Source organism: Callithrix jacchus, chromosome 22 (assembly GCF_049354715.1).
Source record: "Callithrix jacchus isolate 240 chromosome 22, calJac240_pri, whole genome shotgun sequence".
Classification (NCBI taxonomy): domain Eukaryota; kingdom Metazoa; phylum Chordata; class Mammalia; order Primates; family Cebidae; genus Callithrix; species Callithrix jacchus.
The window spans coordinates 37463717-37485783 of record NC_133523.1 but is presented as its reverse complement, the minus strand read 5'-3'; the positions used below and the strand labels follow the sequence as shown (position 1 = coordinate 37485783).

The following is a 22067-nucleotide window of genomic DNA, read 5'->3' as shown; positions in this document are numbered from 1 at the left end:
TGAGGGACCCAAAACCCCCCTCCAATGGGACACAGGATTCGACACCCATGCCAAGTGCATGGAGGGAAAATGAGATGGAGTGAACTGACAGGGAGCAGGACCTGGGAGAATGGAGGGGTAAAGACTGTGGGACCCGGAGGAAGGTCTGAAGAGGAGCTCCCGGCCCCTCCAGTGGCCTTGGTGTGGACTGATGAGAACTCAGCAGCATAAGTAAAGTGGCCCCACCAAGATCCATTTGTACACAGGATGGTTTTTCAGTAAAATGTTCGCTCTGCTAATGAGCTGCATTTTTGCACACTTTCTAATACATCAGGCCCAGTTAATGGGCTACAAAACCATCATCCCATTCAATAGTAATTTATAGAATACTCTCAAAGTGCCAGGACCTGTGTAAGTTCAGGGAATACAAAAAAGAACACAAACAGCCCTGTCCTCAAAGATCCCCATGCAAAGAGCTCCACAGAGCCTCTCCTACAACACGCCCCTGCTCTGCACAGCCCTCCTCTCTGCCCTCCACCAACCCAAGTCCTCCCCTACCCCGTGAGACCAGCTCAAGTTCCACCCACTCAGTCTCCTGCTCTCCTGCCACCGAGAGATGACTGCACTCCTATTTCTAGGCTTTATGAACTGGATGTCAACTCCCTGGTTAGACTTGAGCCTCCTAAAGGCAGAGACCATTTTTAGAATTTTCCAGAAAGAAGCTACACCAGTGATTTGCATCAGAACAAGCCCAGCCTGTGTCTTCAACTTGAACACAGGCTCAGTCCTGGCACAATCCCTGGCCTCTGCAGTGTTTTATAAACCCTGCAGTAGCAAAGTCCACAATCAAGTCTGTGACAAGTCAACAGGAAAAGATAATTTGAAAACGTAAAGAAAAAAGAATGGTCAAACAAAACTCAATGGGCTTTGACTCATGCCTTGCCTCTTCCCTCCTCTCAGGGAAACAAAGTCACACCCCTGCTCTCACTCCTGCCTGGAGGCTTCCAAGGAGGGCTCCCTTGCTAACCTTCTTTCAGCCCCATGAACATCACCCAGCATTCAAGCCCAGCCTCTCCTCTTCCTTTGAGCATATTTCCTAAAGTCTCAAATAAATGTCACGTTTAGTAAGTCCTGATATTCCATGACCCTTAATGTTTACTTCAAGTATTATTACCTTTCTTCTTTTGCCTGGGGCCATTTCCAAACAAGGGCTGGAGCCAGGCGCCCCAGCAGCTGGGCAAACACACTTCCAGGGCTCCTTCCCTCCTGTGGCTCCTGTTTCACAAACCCTCTGGGACCTGCAGCTCTGGGGTCTTCCCCCAACCCAGTTCCCTCTCGTTTACACTGGAACAACAAAGCCATGGCCACCTTCCCGATGGACACACAAGGAGGCCTGGTGTTACCCACTGCTTCAGTGGCGATGTTCTGGGCAGGGGGAGCGGCCTCTTGCCCCAGATCCTGCTCTGCTCCCACCTTACGTGGCTACAGAATTGGAGGGAATGTGAACAGAGCGAGGACAGGGCAACTTCCCGGGCAGCAACACTACTATTCCCGGTATTCTGTCAAGGATGGGAACGGGAGCACAGAGGGGAAACAGACCTTGTCAACATCTCTTCTAGCAACACTTAGCACCCGCTTTCCTGCCAAATACTCACATAGAGAGGGTCATTGAAAGGTATAAGGAAATCCAAGTGAGAAAAAAAGACTTGAGGAAGAAATCATGAGGCACTGGGGTGTGGGAGGCGGGAAGGAGTACAGGAGAGAACGGGCACAGCTGCCAAGTTATCAGTCACCTTCTTATGTTCTTAAGAATGCTGCATTTATTTTGTTTGACCAGTTTCACCTCCCAGATTCCCATAAAGCACACGGTCTAATCTGTTACCTAATAGCATCACCGCACCTGTTCTTGCCCTCGAATGGGAACGCTGGCCTGGGACTAAAGCGCAGACTGCCAGGCTGAATACCCTGGCCTGAGCCATCCCCAGAGATCAGGAGCCTCCAACGGGGAACCTTCCATTATACTCTTCAAGCAACTTACAGTTGAACCAACAGTTGCAATGAAAGTTCTAATCTCTTCCCTCCTCCTGCTGCTGCCGCTAATGCTGATGTCCATGGTCTCCAGCAGCCCGAATCCAGGTAAACAAGACTGTCTATGAAGGGGAAAATGGGGGGAGGAAATGGGGCAGAACAGGCCACAGATGCATCACAATGCAGCCCCTTTTAGCTATGGGGGTTTGGGGTAAGTGAGCCTTTCTCAGTGACAGTTTCCTCCTTCACGAAAAACAGCAAACTACTTAAACCCAAATGATGTTGAGAGAGTTAAATGAGATATTTTCAGTAAGTGAACAAAACTGCAACTGTAGCTGATCGCCCCACACACATGTAGGTAGGTATGTATGTATGTATGTATGTATGTATGTACTAGCCCAACAAAGGTTTGCTCCCATACCTTCTCCCCCAACCCTTTTCCAAAAGAGTAACATATATCTCACGGCTAACCTTAATGATGGTGATGGGAGGGTGGTACCTTTATAGAAGATCAGGAAGTCATTGCTTACATTCTTTACAGTGCACCAGACATGCCACCAACATGTCTTAACGATATTTAATGGTAATGTAATAAACTAGAAAAAGCCTGTCACCAGGTAGTGTTCATATTTGAAGCTTTATACACAGCAAGCCCTGCTGTAACAGCTCACATTTTGGGAAGCAGACCTTTGCTTAGGGGTTCCAAATCTGCTCCAGGTTTCACTATAAAGTGGCCCAGTCCTTCATAGAACAACCACACAGAAGAGAGCTGACCCCCATGTGTATTTCCGCTTGGGAGCACCATCTCCCCAAGGGCCACTTAGAGGTGAAACAGCTTTGTTACATACTCAGCATCAACTTGGTCTTAAGATCAGGAAACATTCTCCCTTCTCCACCCCAATTTCCAACATCCCCTCCTGTGTAGAAAGGGCACTCTGAAAGCTGCTGAGCCCCACAGCCCTAGGGCCTAGACCATTATTTCGAAAAGGAGGACTTTTCTACCTCTATGACAGACACCCAGGCTAAAGTCCTCAGCCTGGACTCAAAGCTCTAGCCCTAACCTGCTTTTCCAGCATGTCCCCCTCCACTCACTAAAAAAATACTCTCTCTCCACCCAAACTAGCCTGTCTGCCCTTCCCTGAAAAGGGCTTGTGTTTTCCCACCAGCTCAACTTTTGTTTACACACCCAGCACAAAACCACCTTCCCACAGCTTCCCTCAGTTCCTCCCATAGTCAGAGGTGCACTCTTCCTCCTGAGAGCTGGCTTAGCCCTACCGGATGCTCTCTTCTTGCACTGATCATCTGCTGCCTTATATGGAAGGCCTTCATGTGCCTCTCCTGCCTCCACCTGCTCCCCTTCTAGGCTGCAGCCTCTTTGGCGGCACAGACTGGTGCCCTGTTTCGATATCCCTCACGCTGTCCAGTTCAGCACTCAGCAAACATTAGCTAAGTGCGAGATGCATCCTCAGGTTTCTAAGTCAGACCAGGGCTTCCTAGCAGCTCTACTGGCATTTGGGCTGAACAGTTCCTTGTGGTGGGGGCTGTTCTGTGCATTGTGAGATGTTCAGCTCATCCTCGTGGCCTCTCTCCACTCGACACCAATACCAGCCTTCCCTCTCCCCCATCCAAACCCCTGTTATGGAAGCCAAAACTATCTCCCAACATTGCCAAATGTCCCTGGAAGGGGAACCACCCTTGGTCAACAACCACCACTCTACACCAATAGTTCTCTACATGGCCACACTTTTAAACTTACCTAGACCTTTACACTCAGCCTGGAAGTGAGGGGGACCTATATCCAAATCCTGGCTGTGCCACTCACTCTGCAACCCTGGACAAGTCGCCTCAATTTTCTGAGTTTCAGTTTTATCATCTCAAAATGAAGAAAATACCATTTGTCACACACACTTGTTGTGAAGATTAAATGATCCGCGGCATGACCTAGAAAGGGTTTAATAAATGGACTGCATGGAATTTCCAAGTCACTCCTAAACGAAGAGAGTGAAGAACTGGGAAAAGCTCGCTGCGCCGCCAGGGGGCGCCATCACAAACCACATAGGGTGGGTGGCGGCGTGGCTCAAACCTTGTTTCCCAGCCAAAGAGTTTTGCAATGTGGGCCTGAGTCTGAGCTATTTAGTGGCTAAAGGAAATAATAGCTCCTCTATTCCCAAAATAAGTCTCAAAATAAAATCTTATATCTTAATCACATACATGTTCAATATGCTTTTCCAGGGGAAAGGGAAATAGAAATAAGTGAGAATACGCGGGGTGCAGTGGCTCTCGCCTGTAATCTCAGCACCCTGGGAGGCCGAGGCTGGTACAGCACCTGAGGTCAGGAGTACAAAACCAGCCTGGCCAACATGGCGAAACCCCGCCTCTATTAAAAATACAAAAAGTTAGCCAGAAGCCGGGCGTGGTGGCGCATGCCTGTAATCCCAGCTCCTCAGGAGGCTGAGGCAGGAAAATCACTTTAACCCGGGAGGCGGAGGTTGCCCTGAGCCGAGTTCGCGCCATCGTACTCCAGCCTGGGCAACAAAAGTGAAACTTTCTCTCAAAAAAATTGAAAAAAATTAGCCGGGTGTGGTGGTGCATGCCTGTAATCCCAGCTACTCCGCAGGCTGACGCATGAGAATTGCTTGAACCTGGAAGGCGGAGGTTGCAGTGAGCTGAGATTGCTCCACCGCAATCCAGCCTGGGCAAGAAGTGAAGCTCCATCTCAAAAAAAAAAAAGAAAGAAAGAAAGAAATGAAAAGAAGTGAGAATATATGAGGACATTAGGAAATAAAGTACTTACAATAACAGATTATTCATTAATTGTAATATTATTTAACTATAAAATTACTTATAGTATCAGACACATTAAGAACTCCTATATCCCAAGCATTGTTCTAAGCATTTCACAGTATCTCATTTTGCCCTCACAGAACTCTAATACATTTCTTTTTTTTACTTTTCATTTTTCAGACTTTCAAAAATATCGTAAAAATAGAGTTCCAGTATATTCTTCATCCATTTGTCTTCAATGTCTTATGTAACCATAATACGATTATCAAAACCAGGAGATTAGCGCTAATATCACAATATTAACTAATTTTAAAATGTTCAAATCTTTTTTTTTTTTTGAGACAGAGTTTCGCTCTTGTTACCCAGGCTGGAGTGCAATGGCACGATCTCGGCTCACCGCAACCTCCGCCTCCTGGGTTCAAGCAATTCTCCTGCCTCAGCCTCCCGAGTAGCTGGGACTACAGGCGTGCGCCACCATGCCCGGCTAATTTTTGTATTTTTAGTAGAGACGGGGTTTCACCTTGTTGACCAGGATGGTCTCGAATTCCTGACCTTGGTTGATTGCCTATCTCAGCCTCCCAAAGTCCTGGGATTACAGGCGTGCGCCACCATGCCTAGCTAATTTTTATATTTTTAGTAGAGACAGGGTTTCACCTTATTGACCAGGATGGTCTCGATCTCTTGACCTCATGATCTACCTGCCTCGGCCTCCCAAAGTGCTGGGACTACAGGCGTGAGCCACCGCGCCCGGCCAATGTTCAAATCTTTCTAATCATCTCACTCATGTCCTTTTTCTGCTCCAGACTCCAATCCAGGATCCATCTGAATAAAATGTCACAACTCCCAGGCCTCCTCCAACCTGGAATAGTTTCTCAGTCTTTCTCCCTCTTTCAGGACCTTGACACTTTTGAAAAGTTCTAGCCAGTTGTTTCGTAGAATGCCCCTGAATTTGGGTTTGTCTGACATTTGCAGTTATGCATTTTGGGCAAGAATACTACAGAAGCGAGGCATCCTTCTCTGGAAGTCCCAGGAACGGGCCCAGGATGTCGATATCTTTCATTACTGATGAGGTTCACTTTAAGCGCTTGGTTCAAGTGATGTCTGCAAGTTAAAGTTACTATTCGTCTCCTTGTAATTAGTATCTTGTGGAGAGACACTTTGGAGATAGATAGCCTGTTTCTTCTCATCATACCTTTTTTTCTTGTTATTCACCAGTTATATCATCATCATACTTTTAACATTAATTTCTAGAATCCATGGATGATTGTCTCTTATAAATAATTATTACTGCAGTGTTGGCCAAATAGTGATTTTCTTTCCAGTTTTCCTTCTACATTTATTAACCAGAATTCTGCCATAAGAAGGAGTTCTTTCTTTTCTTGGCTCACTGCAACCTCCACCTTCTGGGCTCAAGTGATCCTCCTGCCTCAGTCTCCTGAGCAGCTGGGATTGCAGGCACACACCACTACGCCCAGCTAATTTTTGTATTTTTAGTAAAGATGGTGTTTTGTCATGTTGGCCAGGCTGGTCTCTAATTCCTGGCCCCAAGTGATCCCCCTGCTTCAGCCTCCCAAAGTGCCAGGATTACAGGCACTGGCCACCATGCCCAGCTTCTTCTTCCTTATTTACTTATTTGTTCAGTTATTTATTTATATCAGCATGGACTCATGGGTATTTATGGGTTGGAATCCATTACTATCATTTTTTATTATATTGCTCATATTGTCCCAAAATTGGCCATCAGAAGCTCCTTCCAGTTGGCTTCCGTGACTTTTACATACAACCCTATCATTTTTTTTAGCAGTTCCTTACTTTCTGATACCACAAGAAGCTTAAGTCTCCTCTTGTATTTTTCCGCCTCAGTCCTGGATCAGCTATTTCTCCTGGAAGCCCTAGTTCCTTTCATGGGAGAATGATGTTTACAGACCATGGGCACTGATATGCCCATTGCTAGTAGGTGCTAGTGCTTTGAGGCCCTCTAGTGGTCAGAGCTGGGAAATAACACACACGCACACTGGTGTACAGTAGTCTCCACTTATTTGCAGTTGCGGTTACCTGCCAACTGTGGTCCAAAAATATCGTTATCTTGAGAAAGAGAGGGAGAACACATTCACATAACGTTTATTACAGTGTATTTTAAAAACTGTTCTATCCTATTAGTTATTGTTAATCTCATACTGTGCCTAATTCATAAACTTTATCATATTTATGTATAAATATATAGGTATAGAAAAAACACAATTTGGTACTACTTGAGACTTCAAGTATCTACTGGGGGTCTTGGAATGCATCCCATGTGGATAACGGAGGACTACTGTCCCATTATTAACCACACCTTACAAATTAGAAAAATGAGGCACAGAAAAGCTACACAACTTGCCCAAAGTCACAAAGTACATATGTAGTGGATCTGGAAGATGAAAATAATGACAGATGCACCACAAATCCTAACAAGTGGAAGTAACTTATTTACACATACACATCAGCAGAAAGCCACAGCCCAATATTCCAGCATACACACTCTCTTTGGAAAATAACCAGAACCCCACGGTAATAACCACGATGGTAACCAACATGTACTCAATATCTGCCTGGGCACTGGACCCCCACAGCCACTCATTTATTCCTAACAACTCTGCAAGGTGGATTTTACCATCCTCCTTTTACAATTCAGGGATTCAAAGATTAAAGAAGCCAAGTGACTTGTCTAAGTCAACATAGTTAAGTGACAGAGCCAGTAGCTGACCCCAAGTCTATCTGGATATAAAGTCCACGCTTATGCCACTGTGTCAGCATTTCCGAAAACTGATTTTAGGTGGAAAGTAAATAAGCTTGTTTTACTTTAATACTTATGTGTTTATCTTAATACATGTTAGGAAAAAAATCTAAGCATACATCAAACCTGTAATTTCAGTTAATATTGCATAGGATGAGGATGTTTTGCAAATTAAATTTATTTAAAGAAAAAGTATGGTGGGGCACAGTGGCACACGCCTGTAATCCCAGCACTTTGGGAGGCCGAGGCAGATCACAAGGTCAAGAGATTGAGACCAACCTGGCCAACCTGGTGAAAGCCCATCTCTACTAAAAAATACAAAAAGTAGCTGGGCGTGGTGGTACATGCCTGTAGTCCCAGCTACTCGGGAGGCTGAGGCAGAAGAATTGCTTGAACCCAGGAGGCAGAGGTTACAGTGAGCCGAGATCATGCCACTGTACTCCAGCCTGGCACCTGGCGACAGAGCAAGGCTGTGTCTCAAAAAAAGAGGCCAGGTGCAGTGGCTCACTCCTGTAATCCCAACACTTTGGGAGGCCGAGGCAGGTGGATTACCTGAGGTCAGGAGTTTGAAACCAGCCTGACCAAAAAGGTGAAACCTCATCTCTATTAAAAAAAAAAAAAAAAAAAAAAAAAAAAAGGAAAAGTATGAAGTGGCCAGGCACAGTAGTTCATGCCCATAATCCCGACACTTTGGGAGGCCAAGGCGGGCAGATCACTTGAGGTTAAGAGTTCAAGACCAGCTTGGCCAACATGGTGAAACCCCATCTCTACTAAAAATACAAAAATTAGCCAGGCATGGTGGCAGGTGCCTGTAATTCCAGCTACTCAGGAGGCTGAGGACGGAGAATCGCTTGAACCCAGGAGGCAGAGGTTGCAGTGAGCTGAGATCATGCCACTGCACTCCAGCCTGGGCAATAGAGCGAGACTCCATCTCAAAAAAAAAAAAAAAAGAAAGAAAGAAAGAAAAAGCATGAAGTAAATAATAGTGAGGGTAAGTACAAGCTATAGAAAAAAATCACAAAGATCGTCTAAAACTGTCTGAAGTTTGAGAGACATAATGCTACAGCACCATGCAGCTTCATTTTCAGTTTCATCTGTGAAACTAGGGTCATCTAGCACTGCAGAATAAAACAACAGACTAAGAATCTTGTACCTGTAGTTGGGTGTGGTAGTACTTGGGAGGCTGAGGAAGGAGGATCACTTGAGCCCAGGAGTTTGAGGCCACACTGTGCTGTGGTCATGTCTGTGAACAGCTATTGCACTCTAGCCTGGGCAACATAGCAAGATCCTGTCACCAAAAATATAATAAAATCCTAGACCTGGGTTTCAGCCTAGATATGTCACTAATACCTTTATGAACTTGGGTATTTCATTTGCTCTCTCTGGGCCTGTATCGTCATCTTAAAAAAAAAGGAAAGGGAGATAGTGATTTAATTGAATTAGTAGAGCGATTTCTTAACTTTTGATCCAGTAATTCCACTTTGGGAACTCTCTCCCAAGAAAATAATCCAAAATTGGAAAACAGTTATAAGAACAAAGAAATTTACCAACATCTAAAAAATAAAACTTTCTAACTATTCAGCAATGGAAAAGCAGCTAAATAATTTGGAACACATAATTATTGAGAGTATTATGCATTCATTAAAAATCTGTTGGCTGGGCATGGTGGCTCACACCTGCAATCCCAGCACTTTGGGAGGCTGAACGGGGTGGATCATGAGGTCAGGAGTTCAAGACAAGCCTGGCCAACATGGTGAAACCCCATCTCTATTAAAAATACAAAAATTAGCTGGGTGTGGCGGCACAGGCCTGTAGTCCCAGCTACTAGGGAGACTGAGGCAGGAGAATCACTTGAACCCAGAAGGCGGAGGTTGCAGTGAGCTAAGATCGAGCCACTGCACTCCAGCCTGGCAACAGAGGGAGATTCCATCTCAAAAAAAAAAAAAAAAAGTGTTATGAAGATGACACAGCAACATGCTTCTGAATGGAAAAAGAGAAGGGCCGGGCGCGGTGGCTCAAGCCTGTAATCCCAGCACTTTGGGAGGCCGAGGCGGGTGGATCACGAGGTCAAGAGATTGAGACCATCCTGGTCAACATGGTGAAACCCCGTCTCTACTAAAAATTACAAAAAATTAGCTGGGCATGGTGGCGCGTGCCTGTAATCCCAGCTACTCGGGAGGCTGAGGCAGGAGAATTGCCTGAACCCGGGAGGCGGAGGTTGCGGTGAGCCGAGATCGCGCCATTGCACTCCAGCCTGGGTAACAAGAGCGAAACTCTGTCTCAAAAAAAAAAAAAAAAAAAAGGAAAAAGAGAGTATGTTTACATGCTATGGTTATCACTATATTAATAAAAAAAGTATGCAGGTAACAAATCTGCCAAAATACGAACGGTTGGTAAGGATAATAACTTCTCTGTTTGTACTTTCAAAATTTTATTTTCTGAGGAGAAAAAAAGAAATTTCTCCAACAGTTAAATTACATTTAAACTGAAAAGAAAATTTCAGAATTAAGGAATTCAACTAAATAATCTCCAGGGTTTCCTTCAGGCTCTAATATTCTGTGGTTTTTCTCTGGAACTAGGAGTACAGGACAGGCAAGAGTAAAAATGCTAGAAATGTTTAGATGGCAGGGGCTGCGCCTGCTTCAATTACTTTGACAACACTCAAAACAGCACATGAGAACATTTGAAAAGCAGCCATTGGAGAAATGACGCAACACCCTCCATCTGTGTGGCAGAAGTCTGGGAAGGAGCAGACCCGAATTGAGCCATATGATCTCTAAGGGTCCTCTCCAAACAACTTATCCAACCACTTGTTGAACAAACATTTACCAAATACCTACCGTGTGTCAGGAACCATGTAGCTGAATGACTACTGAACCAATGCTTCAGAATCTAGTGGAGGAGAAAGATTTTATTTTAGTTTGCTAGGACTGCCATAACATAATACCACAGACTGGGTGGCATAAACAAGAGAAATTTATTCCTCACAGGTCTGCAGGCTGGATATCCGAAATCAGGGTGCCAGCACAGTTGGATTCTGCCGAGGGTCCTTTTCCAGGTTACAGACAGCTGACTTCTCATATTGTCACAAGGTGGAAAGAGAATGAAAGGGATCTCTAGGATCCTTTTTTTTCTTTCACTTTTTTTTTTTTTTTTTTGAGACAGAGTCTCGCTCTTTCGCTCAAGCTGGAGTGCAGATGCACAATCTCGGCTATCTGAAACCTCTGCCTCCCAGGTTCAAGCAATTCTGCCTCAGCCTCCCCACTAGCTGGGACTACAGGCAGCATGCGCAACCCCATCCAGCTAATTTTTGTATTTTCAGTTGAGACGGGGTTTCACCATGTTGGCCAGGCTGGTCTCAAACTCCCGACCTCAAATGATTCACCAGCCTCGGCCTCCCAAAGTGCTGGGACTACAGGCATGAGCCACCACGCCTTTTTTTTTAAAGGGTCGAGGGTCCCTTTTAATTTTTTTTTTTTTTTATGTAGAGACAAGGCATCGCTACATTACCCAGGCTATCTTGAACTACTGCCCTCAAGCGCTCCCCTGGCCTCAGCCTTCCAAAGCACTGGGATTACAGGTGAGAGCCACCACACCTGGCCTATGTCCATTCATAAGGGCTCCACCTTCATGACCTAAGTACCTCCCAAAGGGCTACCTCCTCACACTATCACACTGGGGATTAGGATTTTAACAGATGAATTTGAGGGGGGCACACTTTCAGTCCATACGAGCTGCCTTCATGCTGTGTCCTCACATGTTCCTCTGTGCACACGTATCCCTGCGGTCTTTTTGTGTGTACAAATCTCCTCTTCTTATAAAGATGCCAGCCAGACTGGAGAAGGGCCCACCATAACAGCACAGCCTCATTTTAATCACCTCTTTAAAGGCCCTATCTCCAAATACAGACATTCTGAGGTACTGGGGCTTAGGGATTCGACATGTGAGGTTTGGGAGACACAATTCAGTCCATAAAAGATTTCAAAAAACAGCATCACAGTGCAATAACAGAACTGCATTCAAATACAAGGGGAACTACATGAAGGCATAATTCATTCTGACAGGAAATATAAGAAACTCCAATAAAGGAGGTGTCACCTGAGCCTAGTTCTTACTCGAGAATCTCTTTTTTTTTTTTTTCTTTTTAAGATGGGGTTTCACCATGATGGCCAGGCTGGTCTTGAACTCCTGACCTCAGGTGATCCAGCCACCTCAGCCTCCCAAAGTGCTAGGATTACAGGCATGAGCCACCGTGCCTGAGAATCTCAAGTCTATAAACCATCATCCTTAATTGTCATAGGAATGTGTGTGTGTGTGTGTATACATTCTCAATTTCCTGACCTTGTGGTCTGCCCGCTTTGGCCTCCCAAAGTGCAGGGATTATAGGCATGAGCCACCGCACCCAGCCTGCCATAGGAATATTTTAAGTATCAAAAATTGTAGATAAGATAGAATCAGAGACAGGTGCTGTGGCTCATGCCTGTAATCCCAGCTCTTAGGGAGGAAAAGGCGGGAGGATAGCTTGAGCCCGGGAGTTCGAGACCTGTCTAGGCAATATAGCAAGACCCTGTTCTCCACACACAAAAAAAAGACAAAAAAAAAAGTGTAAGATAGAATCAGAAAATAAAACAAACTCAGAGGCCAAAAGAAGAATGTATTTGTTCCAGAGAGACAAAGGTAAATACCATCATTTAATAGTTGAACTGGGACTCTGGATTCAAATACAGCAACTTGGGCTGGGTGTGGTGGCTCATGTCTATAATCACAGCACTTTGGGGAGGCCAAGACGGGCGAATTGCTTAAGCCCAGGAGTTTGAGACCAGCCTGGGCAACATGGCAAAACCCTGTCTTTACAAAAAATTCCAAAAAATAGCCAGGAGTGATGGTGCACACCTGAAGCTTCAGCTACCCAGAAGACTGAGGTGGGAGGATTGTCTAAGCCTAGGAGGTCCAGGCTGCAGTGAACCATGATTGTACCACTGCACTCCAGTTTGGGTGACAGAGTGAGACCCCGTTTCAAAAAAAAAAAAAAAGGATCTTGGAGATCAAGTGAAGATCTTAGTTTATGGAATAATCTCCTTCTTGCTCTCACTCTTTTAAGTCATGAGGATTTTAATGTAGGGGGAGAGTGAGGGGGAGGTTTTGACAAACCCTTACCTTTTATCTTCTCTTCCATCTAGAAGCCATTCTTTCTCCACCTACCTTCAGCTAAGCTTTTCTCTAGGCCAGATTTTTTTTAGTCATTAAATTTTTTAATATGCTTACGTAGAGGCCAGATTTTTAACCTCAATTCCTTATCTATTAAAAGACCCCTCAGCCAGGTGCAGTGGCTCACGCCTGTAATCCCCGCACTTTGGGAGGCCGAGGCAGGTGGATCACAAGGTCAAGAGATCAAGACCATCCTGGCCAACATGGTGAAACCCCGTCCCTACTAAAAAAAAAAAAAAAAAAAAAAAAAAAAAAAAAAAAAGCTGGGCATAGTGGCGTGCGCCTGTAGTCCCTCCCAGCTACTTGGGAGGCTGAGACAGGAGCACTGCTTGAACCCAGGAGGCAGAGGTTGCAGTGAGCTGAGCTCGAGCCACTGCACTCCAGCCTGGTGCCTCGTGACAGAGCAAGACTCTGTCTCAAAAAAAAAAAAAGACCCCTCAGCTGGACACAATGGCTCTCACCTGTAATCCTAGCACTTTGGGAGGCCAAAGCAGAAGGATCACCGGAGCCCTAGAGTTCAAGACCAGCCTAGGCAACCCCATCTCAAAAATACAAATTAAAATAAAATATTTGTCTCTTGAAGTCACCTAGATTCCTGAAGTAAAAATGGAAAAACAGTATTGTGCTGACCTAGGTAGCACAATGCTGGGAGGACCATTTCTGTTGGCCCCTTCCCTTTCCAGTGTCTGGATGTAACCTGTTTCCTTCCAACAGGGGTCGCCAGAGGCCATAGGGACCAAGGCCAAGCTTCTAGGAGGTGGCTGCAGGAAGGTGGCCAAGAATGTGAGTGCAAAGGTCAGTAACTCAGCATCAACAACAGCGATGGCATCACCATGACCCCAGCTCTCTCCCTGGGGCCCCTCTGAGACCAATGCAGATGTTATCTCAGCTGACCTCACCCATTCCCCTCTCCACCAGCCTGCCACATGCAGCAGCCGTGCCTGCTTTCTTCCTGACTGTCAGGCAAGAACTGGACTCCTCCAAGGTCTAGGGGAAAGCCAGCCAAATGTCAGGCTGCCCCCTGCCCCTTATCCTTTTCCTGAAGAACCCAGGGCTACCGTCCAAAAGGCCTTTTATTTTTTCCTGGCCTTCCAAAAGCTTCCTGAATCCTATTCTCAGCCTTGTTTTACTCACAGGCAAGGCTGAAAGCAGAGTGGCAAAATGGCTTGCCCGAGGGAAAGCAGCCACTGGAAGGCAGACACCCAGGCCTTGCTCCTAATTCTTTTTTTTTCTTTTCTTTTTTTTTTAATTTTTTATTGGATTTTAGGTTTTGGGGTACATGAGCAGAGCGTGCAAGACAGTTGCGTAGGTACGCACATGGCAGTGTGCTCTGCTTTGCTTCTCCCCTTCACCCACATTTGGCATTTCTCCCCAGGCTATCCCTCCCCACCTCCCCCTCCCACTGGCCCTCCCCTTTTCCCCCCAATAGACCCCAGTGTTTAGTACTCCCCTTTCTGTGTCCATGTGTTCTCATCTTTCCTCACCCGCCTATGAGTGAGAATATGCGGTGTTTCATTTTCTGTTCTTGTGTCAGTTTGCTGAGGATGATGTTCTCCAGATTCATCCATGTCCCTACAAACGACACAAACTCATCATTTCTGATTGCTGCATAATATTCCATGGTGTATATGTGCCACATTTTTCCAATCCAGTCTATTATCAATGGGCATTTGGGTTGATTCCAGGTCTTTGCTATTGTAAACAGTGCTGCAATGAACATTTGTGTACATGTGTCCTTATAGTAGAACGATGCTCCTAATTCTTTGGATTCATGATATTCTGATACACCATCTAAACCTACCACCAAACCCTTGGCCAAACAGGTCAGGAAAAACAACTCGGAAATACTGGCTTCAAATAGCTCGATGTCCCCAGTATTCTATATTGACCCCTTTTCCCACCCCACTGCAGTAGAAATGCAAGGCACAGAAGATGCCAAGTAAAGCTCTGTCCTACTCCCTCCTATCAAATATATTAACTCTCCCATCTAAGCAGCAATGCTGTTGTTTCAGACTGGTTCCTGAGAGGCCCTAGAAGAAAACTCATGACAGCGTCTGGGCTGCCAAAGAAGCAGTGTCCCTGTGATCATTTCAAGGGCAATGTGAAGAAAATAAGTAAGTTTCCAGAGAATGATTTTCCTGATACCAGAGTCAGTCCGTGCAATTACCAAGGATGAAGCATGGGTTGAGAATAGAAAAAAGAGGTGAAATTAAGACCAGGATAAGTACACAACTCAGCCCTTTCTACTCAGTGTCAACTTGCTGGGAAATAGGAAGAGCAGGATACAAATAGGAAAAGCAGGATACAATTCTCCTGATACTAGAAAGGCTTAACCAAATTGTTAGATTTTAAAGCCTCACTGTTTACCGAAGTGGGGATAGATGGGGCTACTGAAGACCTGGTCATTAGTCTCTAATGATTATACCAGTATCAGCATCAAACAGAACTGGACTCCTCCCTGGTTCAAGATCAGCCTGGCCAACATGGCAAAACTCCATCTCTACTAAAAAATACAGAAATTAGCCAGGTATGGAGGCATACACCTGTAATCCCAGGGAGGCTGAGGCAAGAGAATCACTTGAACCCGGAAGGTGGAGGTCACAGTGAGCGGAGATCGTACCACTGCACTCCGGCCTGGTCAACAAAGCAATATTCTGTCTCAAAAAAAAAAAAAAAGTGAGATATCACTGTACAATCATCAGAATGGCCAAAAGTTTTAAGTCTGTGACAAAAAGTCAATACACATCAAAAATATGTAAAGTCGAACAAGACAAAGCACTGGCATAGTACAGCAAAAAAAACTCTCATATACTGTTAATGGGAGTGTAAAATTGCTGGCAGTGATTTACTGAAGTTTAAGCTACGTGTAGTCCTGTGACTAAGCAATTCTACTCTTCTGCTCTCAAAGGGTATATACGCTTCAATCTACCAGAGACATGTACAAGAATTTCACTGCAGCATTGCTCATAACTGCCTCAAACTCAAAACTGACCAAACGTCCATCAATGGTAGAATGAATAAATAAACCGTGGTACTTAGAACATCATCTATCCATGAGAACACAGTGAGCCGAGATCGTACCACTGCACTCCGGCCTGGGCAACAAAGCAATATTCTGTCTCAAAAAAAAACAAACGGAATAAAATTAATTATTGTTACAAACATAATATTGAGTAAAAAAAAATTAAGACATGAGTGAATCACTATAGTATGATTTTATGTACTGTCTTAGTCTGCTTGGTTTGCAGAATAACATAACAAAATACCATAGATGGAGTGATTTTACAAAATGGAAATTTATCTCTCACAGTTCTGCAGGTTGGGATGTCCAAGATCAAGGTGCCAATAGATTGTCTGGTGAGGGCCTGCTTCTTTATACACAGCAGCCTCCTCACTCAAACCTCACATGGCAGAAGCAGCAAACTCCTTCACCTTTTATAAGGGCTCTAATCCCACTGATGAGAGCTCTGCCTCCATGACCGAATCACCTCCCAAAGGCCTCACCTCCTAATACCATCACCTTGAGGGCTAGGATTTAAACATATAAATCTGGGAGAGGCTAGGAGCACTGGCTCACACCTATAATCCCAATATTTTGGAAGGCCAAGGCAGGCAGATCACCTGAGGTCAGGAGTTCAAGACCAGCCTGGGCAACATGGAGAAACCCCATCTTGACTTAAAATACAAAAAAATTAGCTGGGCAGGATGGTGCACATCTATAATCCCAGCTACTCAGGAGGCTGAGGTAGGAGAATCATTTGAACCCAGGAGACAGAGGTTGCAGTGAGCCACTGCACTCCAGCCCAGACAACAGAGTGAGACTGTGTCTCAAAAAAAAAAAATTGGGAGAGACGTAAACATTCAGACCATAACGTATACATAAAGTTCAAAAATGAGCAAAAGTAAACTAAACTATTCAGGAATGTATATACATAGGTAGTAAATAATAAAGAAAATAAAGTAAGTTATTACTATAAAAGCAAGTCAGGATTACCTCTGTGAGGAGGAGAGGAAGGACAGTGATCAGAAAAGGGCGGATGCTGGCAGTATTCGATTTTTTTTTTTTCTTTGGAGTTTCACTCTTGTTGCCCAGGCTGGAGTGCAATGGCATGATCTAGGCTCATCACAAACTCTACCTCCTGGGTTCAAGCAATTATCCTGCTTCAGCCTCCCGAGTAGCTGGGATTACAGGCATGTGCCACCATGCCCAGCTAATTTTGTATTTTTAGTAGAGACGGAGTTTCTCCATGTTGGTCAGGCTTGTCTCAAACTCCAGACCTCAGGTGATCCGCCCACCTCATCCTCCCAAAGTGCTGGGATTACAGGCGTGAGCCACTGCGCCCAGCCACAATATCCTATTTCTAACTCTAGGTAGTAGTTTCATGAATATCTGCTTTATAACTATTTGTTGTTAATAGAAACTTATACTGCATGTATAAGCTTCTATGAACTTCTATAGAAATATAATACTTTGCAATAATAGATTTGGGTTTTCTTAGGGGTGGTGGTTTGAGACAAGGTCTTGCTCTGTCACCCAGGCTGGAGCGCAGTGGCACAATCACAGCTCACCTCCTGGGCTCAAACGCTCCTCCCACCTCAGCCTCCCCAGCAGATGGGACCATAGGCACACCACCTGTACACCAAGGTACACAGGTACACAGGCCACCATGCCCAGCCAGTTTTTGCATTTTTTGTAGATATAGTGTTTCTCCATGTTGCTCAGGCTGGTCTTGAACTCCTTGGCTCAAGCCTCCCAAAGTGCTGAGATTACAGCCATAAGCCACCGTGGCTGGCCAGATTTGTTAAAGGTGCACACTAAGGCAATACATAGAGTATAATCTCATTTTTGTTTTTAAAAATAAGCCATTACATTTATATACAGAAGGTATGGAAAAATATGTAGCAAACATATTAACAGTGGTTAGCCCTGGAAAGTGTGTTGCAGAGGCTGGGGTGGGAGGAGTCCTTTTACTTTTTACTGGATTTAAAAATTTTTTTCCACTGGATGAGTCTTATTTTTATAATTTTTAAAACTCTCATAAAAATTAAATGTTAAGTCCAGGCACAGTGGTTCATGCCTGTAATCCTAGCACTGTGGGAGGCCAAGGCAGATGGGTCACCAGAGGTCAGGAGTTTCAGATCACCCTAACCAACTTGCTGAAACGCTGTTTCTACTAAAAATACAAAAATTAGCTAGACGTGGTGGCGTATGCCTGTAATCCCAGCTACTTGGGAGGCTGAGGCAGGAGAATCACTTGAACCCAGGAGGCGGAGGTTGCAGTGAGCTGAGATCACGCCACTGCACCCCAGCCTAGGTAACAGAGTGAGACTTCATCTAAAAAAAAATAAAATAAATTAAATGTTGAAAATGTTTTTAACACTAGCCTCTCCCTTCTATTTGCATCATAGGACACCGAAGGCACCACAGGAGGCCAAACAAGCATTCCAGAGCCTGCCAGCAATTTCTCAAACAATGTCAGCTAACAAGCTTTGCTCTGCCTTTGTAGGAGCTCTGAGCGCCTACTCTCCCAATTAAACATTCTCAGTCAAGAAGACACTGAGCACACCTTTCTTCTCCGACCTCATTCTCCCACTGCATCCACCCCCTAAATCATTCCGCTGCTCTCAAAAAGCTTGTTTCTCAAGATCATTTTGATTATTGCTCTCTCTAGTGCCTTTTCTCTCATCATTCTTATCCTGCGCCCTCCCCCTACCCAGGCTTGGTCTTAATTATCTGAAAGATAATTCCAGGAAACTGTAGCTTCCTAGCTGGTCTCATTTAATCTTAACTACAATCAGGAAAGTAGCAAACAGACGTCAATAAATATTTTTAAAACGTAATAGATCAAAATTGTTTCCTTCAAATAGGGTCTGCCAATTCACATCCAAAGGACCCATTTTACCCTATTCACTGCAGACTGAATCCAGATTCTACACATACTTCTCTCCACTGGCCTACTTGTTCACCTGTCCCTCATTCTAACAAATCTTTCTGAGATAAGAGCTAGATGGGATAAAGAAAAAAAAAGTGAGAACGATCCAAGATGGTCGATCGCTAACATCCCAGGATTGCAGCTCTCAGGGAAGGCGCGGAGAACTAGAGGACGCCACACTTTCAGACAAATTCTGGTCGCTCACAGAGCAGAAGATCCCCAGTGGTGGAAACACACGAGTCGCCAGCGCGACTCTCGTGGTCGGCGCAGCGGTTTCGCCGGCACCTCGACGCCGCAGCGCTCGGCGCAGAGTAAACAGGACAGGTTCCCCTTCTGACCGAGGTTTGGAGCCCTGGGAAGGCAGAGTCGCCTACTACGGAAACAAGAAGGAAGCCCGACAGGAGAATCCTGGGCAGAAAAGCACCATCAGTTTTAACGCTGCTGCTCTGGCCCTGGGAACTAACAACCTGGACGTCCACTCAAGAGACCTAATCTGAAAGTTGGTAATTTCAAAGACGACAGGAGGATAAATTTACAATGACGGGAAGAAACCAGCGTAAAAAAGCTGAGAATACTCAAAGTCAGAACGCCTCTCCCTCTAAAGATGATCACAGTTCCACATCAACAATGGAACAAGGCTTGATGGAGAACGAGCGCATCCCAATAACAGAATCACTCTTCAAGGAATGGATAATAACAAACTTTGGTGAGTTAAAAGAACATGTTGTAGCCCAACGTAAAGAAACTAGGAACTTTGAAAAAAGGTTTGATGAAATCCTATTGAGAATAGACAACTTAGAGAGAAGTATGAGTGAATTAATGGAACTGAAGAATACAATACAGGAACTCCGAGAAGTATGCACAGGTTTAAACACTCGAATTGTTCAAGCAGAAGAAGGGATATCAGAGGTCAAAGTCCAACTTAATGAAATAAAACGTGAAGAAAAGATTAGAGAAAAAAGGATAAAAAGGAATGAGCAAAGTCTCCAAGAAATGTGGGACTATGTGAAAAGACCAAATTTACGTTTGATAGGTGTACCTGAATGTGACGGAGAGAATGAATCCAAGCTGGAAAATACCCTTCAGGATATTATTCAGGAAAATTTCCTAAACTAGCAAAGCAGGTCAACATTCAACCCCAGGTAATACAGAGAACACCACAAAGATATTCCTCAAGAAGAGCAACCCCAAGGCACATAATCGTTAGATTCACCAGGGTTGAAACGAAGGAGAGGATACTAAGGGCAGCCAGAGAGAAAGGTCAGATTACCACAAAGGCAAGCCTATCAGACTTACAGCAGATCTCTCAGCAGAAACTCTACAGGCCAGAAGAGAGTGGGGGCCAATATACAACATCCTCAAAGAACAGAACCTTCAGCCCAGAATTTCATATCCAGCCAAACTAAGCTTCACAACTGAAGGAAAAATAAAATCTTTTATGAACAAGCAAGAACTCAGAGATTTTATTACCACCAGGCCTGCTTTACAAGAGCTTCTGAAAGAAGCATTACACACAGAAAGAAACAACTAGTATTAGCCTTTCTAAAAATACACCAAAAAGTAAAGAGCACCAACATAAAGAAGAATTTACACCAACAAATGGATAAAACAGCCAGTCAACATCAAATGGCAGTAACCCTAAATTTAAATTGACTGAATTCCCAATCAAAAGACACAGCCAAAACCCAACAGCATGCTACATCCAGACCTGTTTCACATGCAAGGATACACAAAGACTCAAAACAAAGGGACGGAGAAAGATTTACCAACCAAATGGAGAGCAAAAATAAATAATAAATAAATAAAAAGCAGGAGTTGCAATTCTCGTATTGGATAAAATAAGATTTTAAAGCAACAAAGATACAGTGGTAAAAGGATCAATGCAACAACAAGAGCTAACGATCCTAACACCCAGATAGGAGACTTAGATTCAATGAGACAGAAAATTAATAAGGATATCAAGGACTCGAACTCAGATCCAGAACAAGTAAACTTAATAAATATTTATAGAGCTCTCCACTTCAAATACACAAAATATACATTCTTGTCAATACCACATCACACCTACCCATTAGTTTAAATGAAACATTGATTGGCCATTATTAATACCCAATTTTTTTCAAAATAAAGCAATATTTCCATTTACTCTCCCTCTTTCTCTTCCTCTTTCTTCCTCTCCTTTACTTATTTTTTTTTTCTTTCCTTCTCTCAAAAAAAAAAGAAATCAACTTGTAAACCTCTAGATCCAGGTCGGCAATGTCTCTTTCATTGCTTGATTTCCTTTCTTCCCTTCCCTCCCTCCCTCCCTTCCTCCCTCCCTCCCCGCTTCCTCCCTTCCTTCCTTCCTTCATCCCTTCCTTCCTCCCTACCGTCCTCATTCCCTTCCTTCCTGCCTTCCTCCACCCCCCCCCAAAAAAAAAAAAAAAAAAAAGTATACCAATGAACCAGACATGGTCTTATTAAAGATAATATAGGTTTAAAAAAAAAAACCTGGCACAGTTTCTTAGCACTTAGGCAGCCCTTGGTATTTATGACTACTCTCATCACCATTACCACAATCATCATCAGTCATCATCATCAGTGGTCACTGTATTCTGTGAGTTTCCAATCCAGTACAGAACCATAGTTTAAGGCTAGAGAGATGGCACAGAGGATCTCAAATGTCATTCAGAGGGGCTTCAAGCTATAAAAATGGGAGGGCATGACATTGGCCTTTAGCATGGGACTTAAATGATCAGAGTGACAATATAAGGAAATTAAACGGGCAACCTGGCTGGGTGTGGTAGCTCACACCTGTAATCACAGCACTTTGGGTTGGGGGGCGTGAATCACGTTAAGGTCAGGAGTTCAAGACCAGCCGGGCCAACACGGCAAAACCCAGTATCTACTAAAAATACAAAAATTAGCCCGGCATGGCAGTGCATGCCTGTAGTCCCAGCTACTCAGAAGGCTGAGGCAGGAGAATGGCTTGAACCCAGGAGGTAGGGGCTGCAGTGATCAAAACTGGCACCACTGCACTCCAGCCTGGGCAACAAAGCCAGACTCTGTCTCAAAAATAAATAAATAAACTGGCAACCATTTGTAGGAATGAACAAAGAGGGAAATAGTTATGACAACAACTACAAAGACTGCCTCCTGAATGACGCTTTCCTCAAACATCAAAAGGAGAGAGAAAAAAGGAATACTCATTCAGCATCTGGCTTCTATCATCCCAAATGACCCAGAGGACTAAAGTGGGATGCTTGCCTTATGAGAAGAAACATTTTAACTGAGTGGTGAGTGGGGTGGGGCCCTATTTATGACACAAGAGAGCTAGCCCCTCCCTTCTTGTAAGACAGTGCTAGGCACATAGGCTCCTC

The 22067-nt window shown here is 44.4% G+C and overlaps 1 protein-coding gene and 2 long non-coding RNA genes across 7 annotated transcripts in view; 1 reads left to right on the top strand and 2 right to left on the bottom strand.

The window, feature by feature from the left end:
• LOC144580783 (uncharacterized) overlaps window positions 1-10692 on the bottom strand; it is a 76970-nt gene extending 66278 nt beyond the window's left edge. The window contains exons 1-3 of one of the 3 annotated variants that reach the window (XR_013530925.1): window positions 10556-10692; window positions 10408-10459; window positions 8918-8967 (exon numbers count right to left, since the gene is read on the bottom strand). This is a non-coding gene — a long non-coding RNA (uncharacterized LOC144580783). Of the gene's footprint in view, window positions 1-8835; window positions 8968-10407; window positions 10460-10555 lie in introns of those variants that run through there. The other 2 variants (XR_013530924.1, XR_013530926.1) reach the window with 2 other exon arrangements.
• LOC144580782 (uncharacterized) overlaps window positions 1-22067 on the bottom strand; it is a 137473-nt gene that overhangs the window by 82919 nt on the left and 32487 nt on the right. For 2 of the 3 annotated variants that reach the window (XR_013530920.1, XR_013530922.1), the window contains one exon: window positions 13998-14347. The exons of the other annotated variant lie outside the window; for it this stretch is intronic. This is a non-coding gene — a long non-coding RNA (uncharacterized LOC144580782). Of the gene's footprint in view, window positions 1-13997; window positions 14348-22067 lie in introns of those variants that run through there. 3 annotated transcript variants of the gene reach the window in all.
• Window positions 1891-18616, top strand: CXCL17 (C-X-C motif chemokine ligand 17). Its single transcript, XM_035284618.3, has 4 exons — window positions 1891-2115; window positions 13490-13570; window positions 14788-14889; window positions 18185-18616. Exons 1-4 carry the CDS (start codon window positions 2037-2039, stop codon window positions 18280-18282), a joined length of 360 nt encoding a protein of 119 aa, XP_035140509.1. The 5' UTR covers window positions 1891-2036; the 3' UTR covers window positions 18283-18616.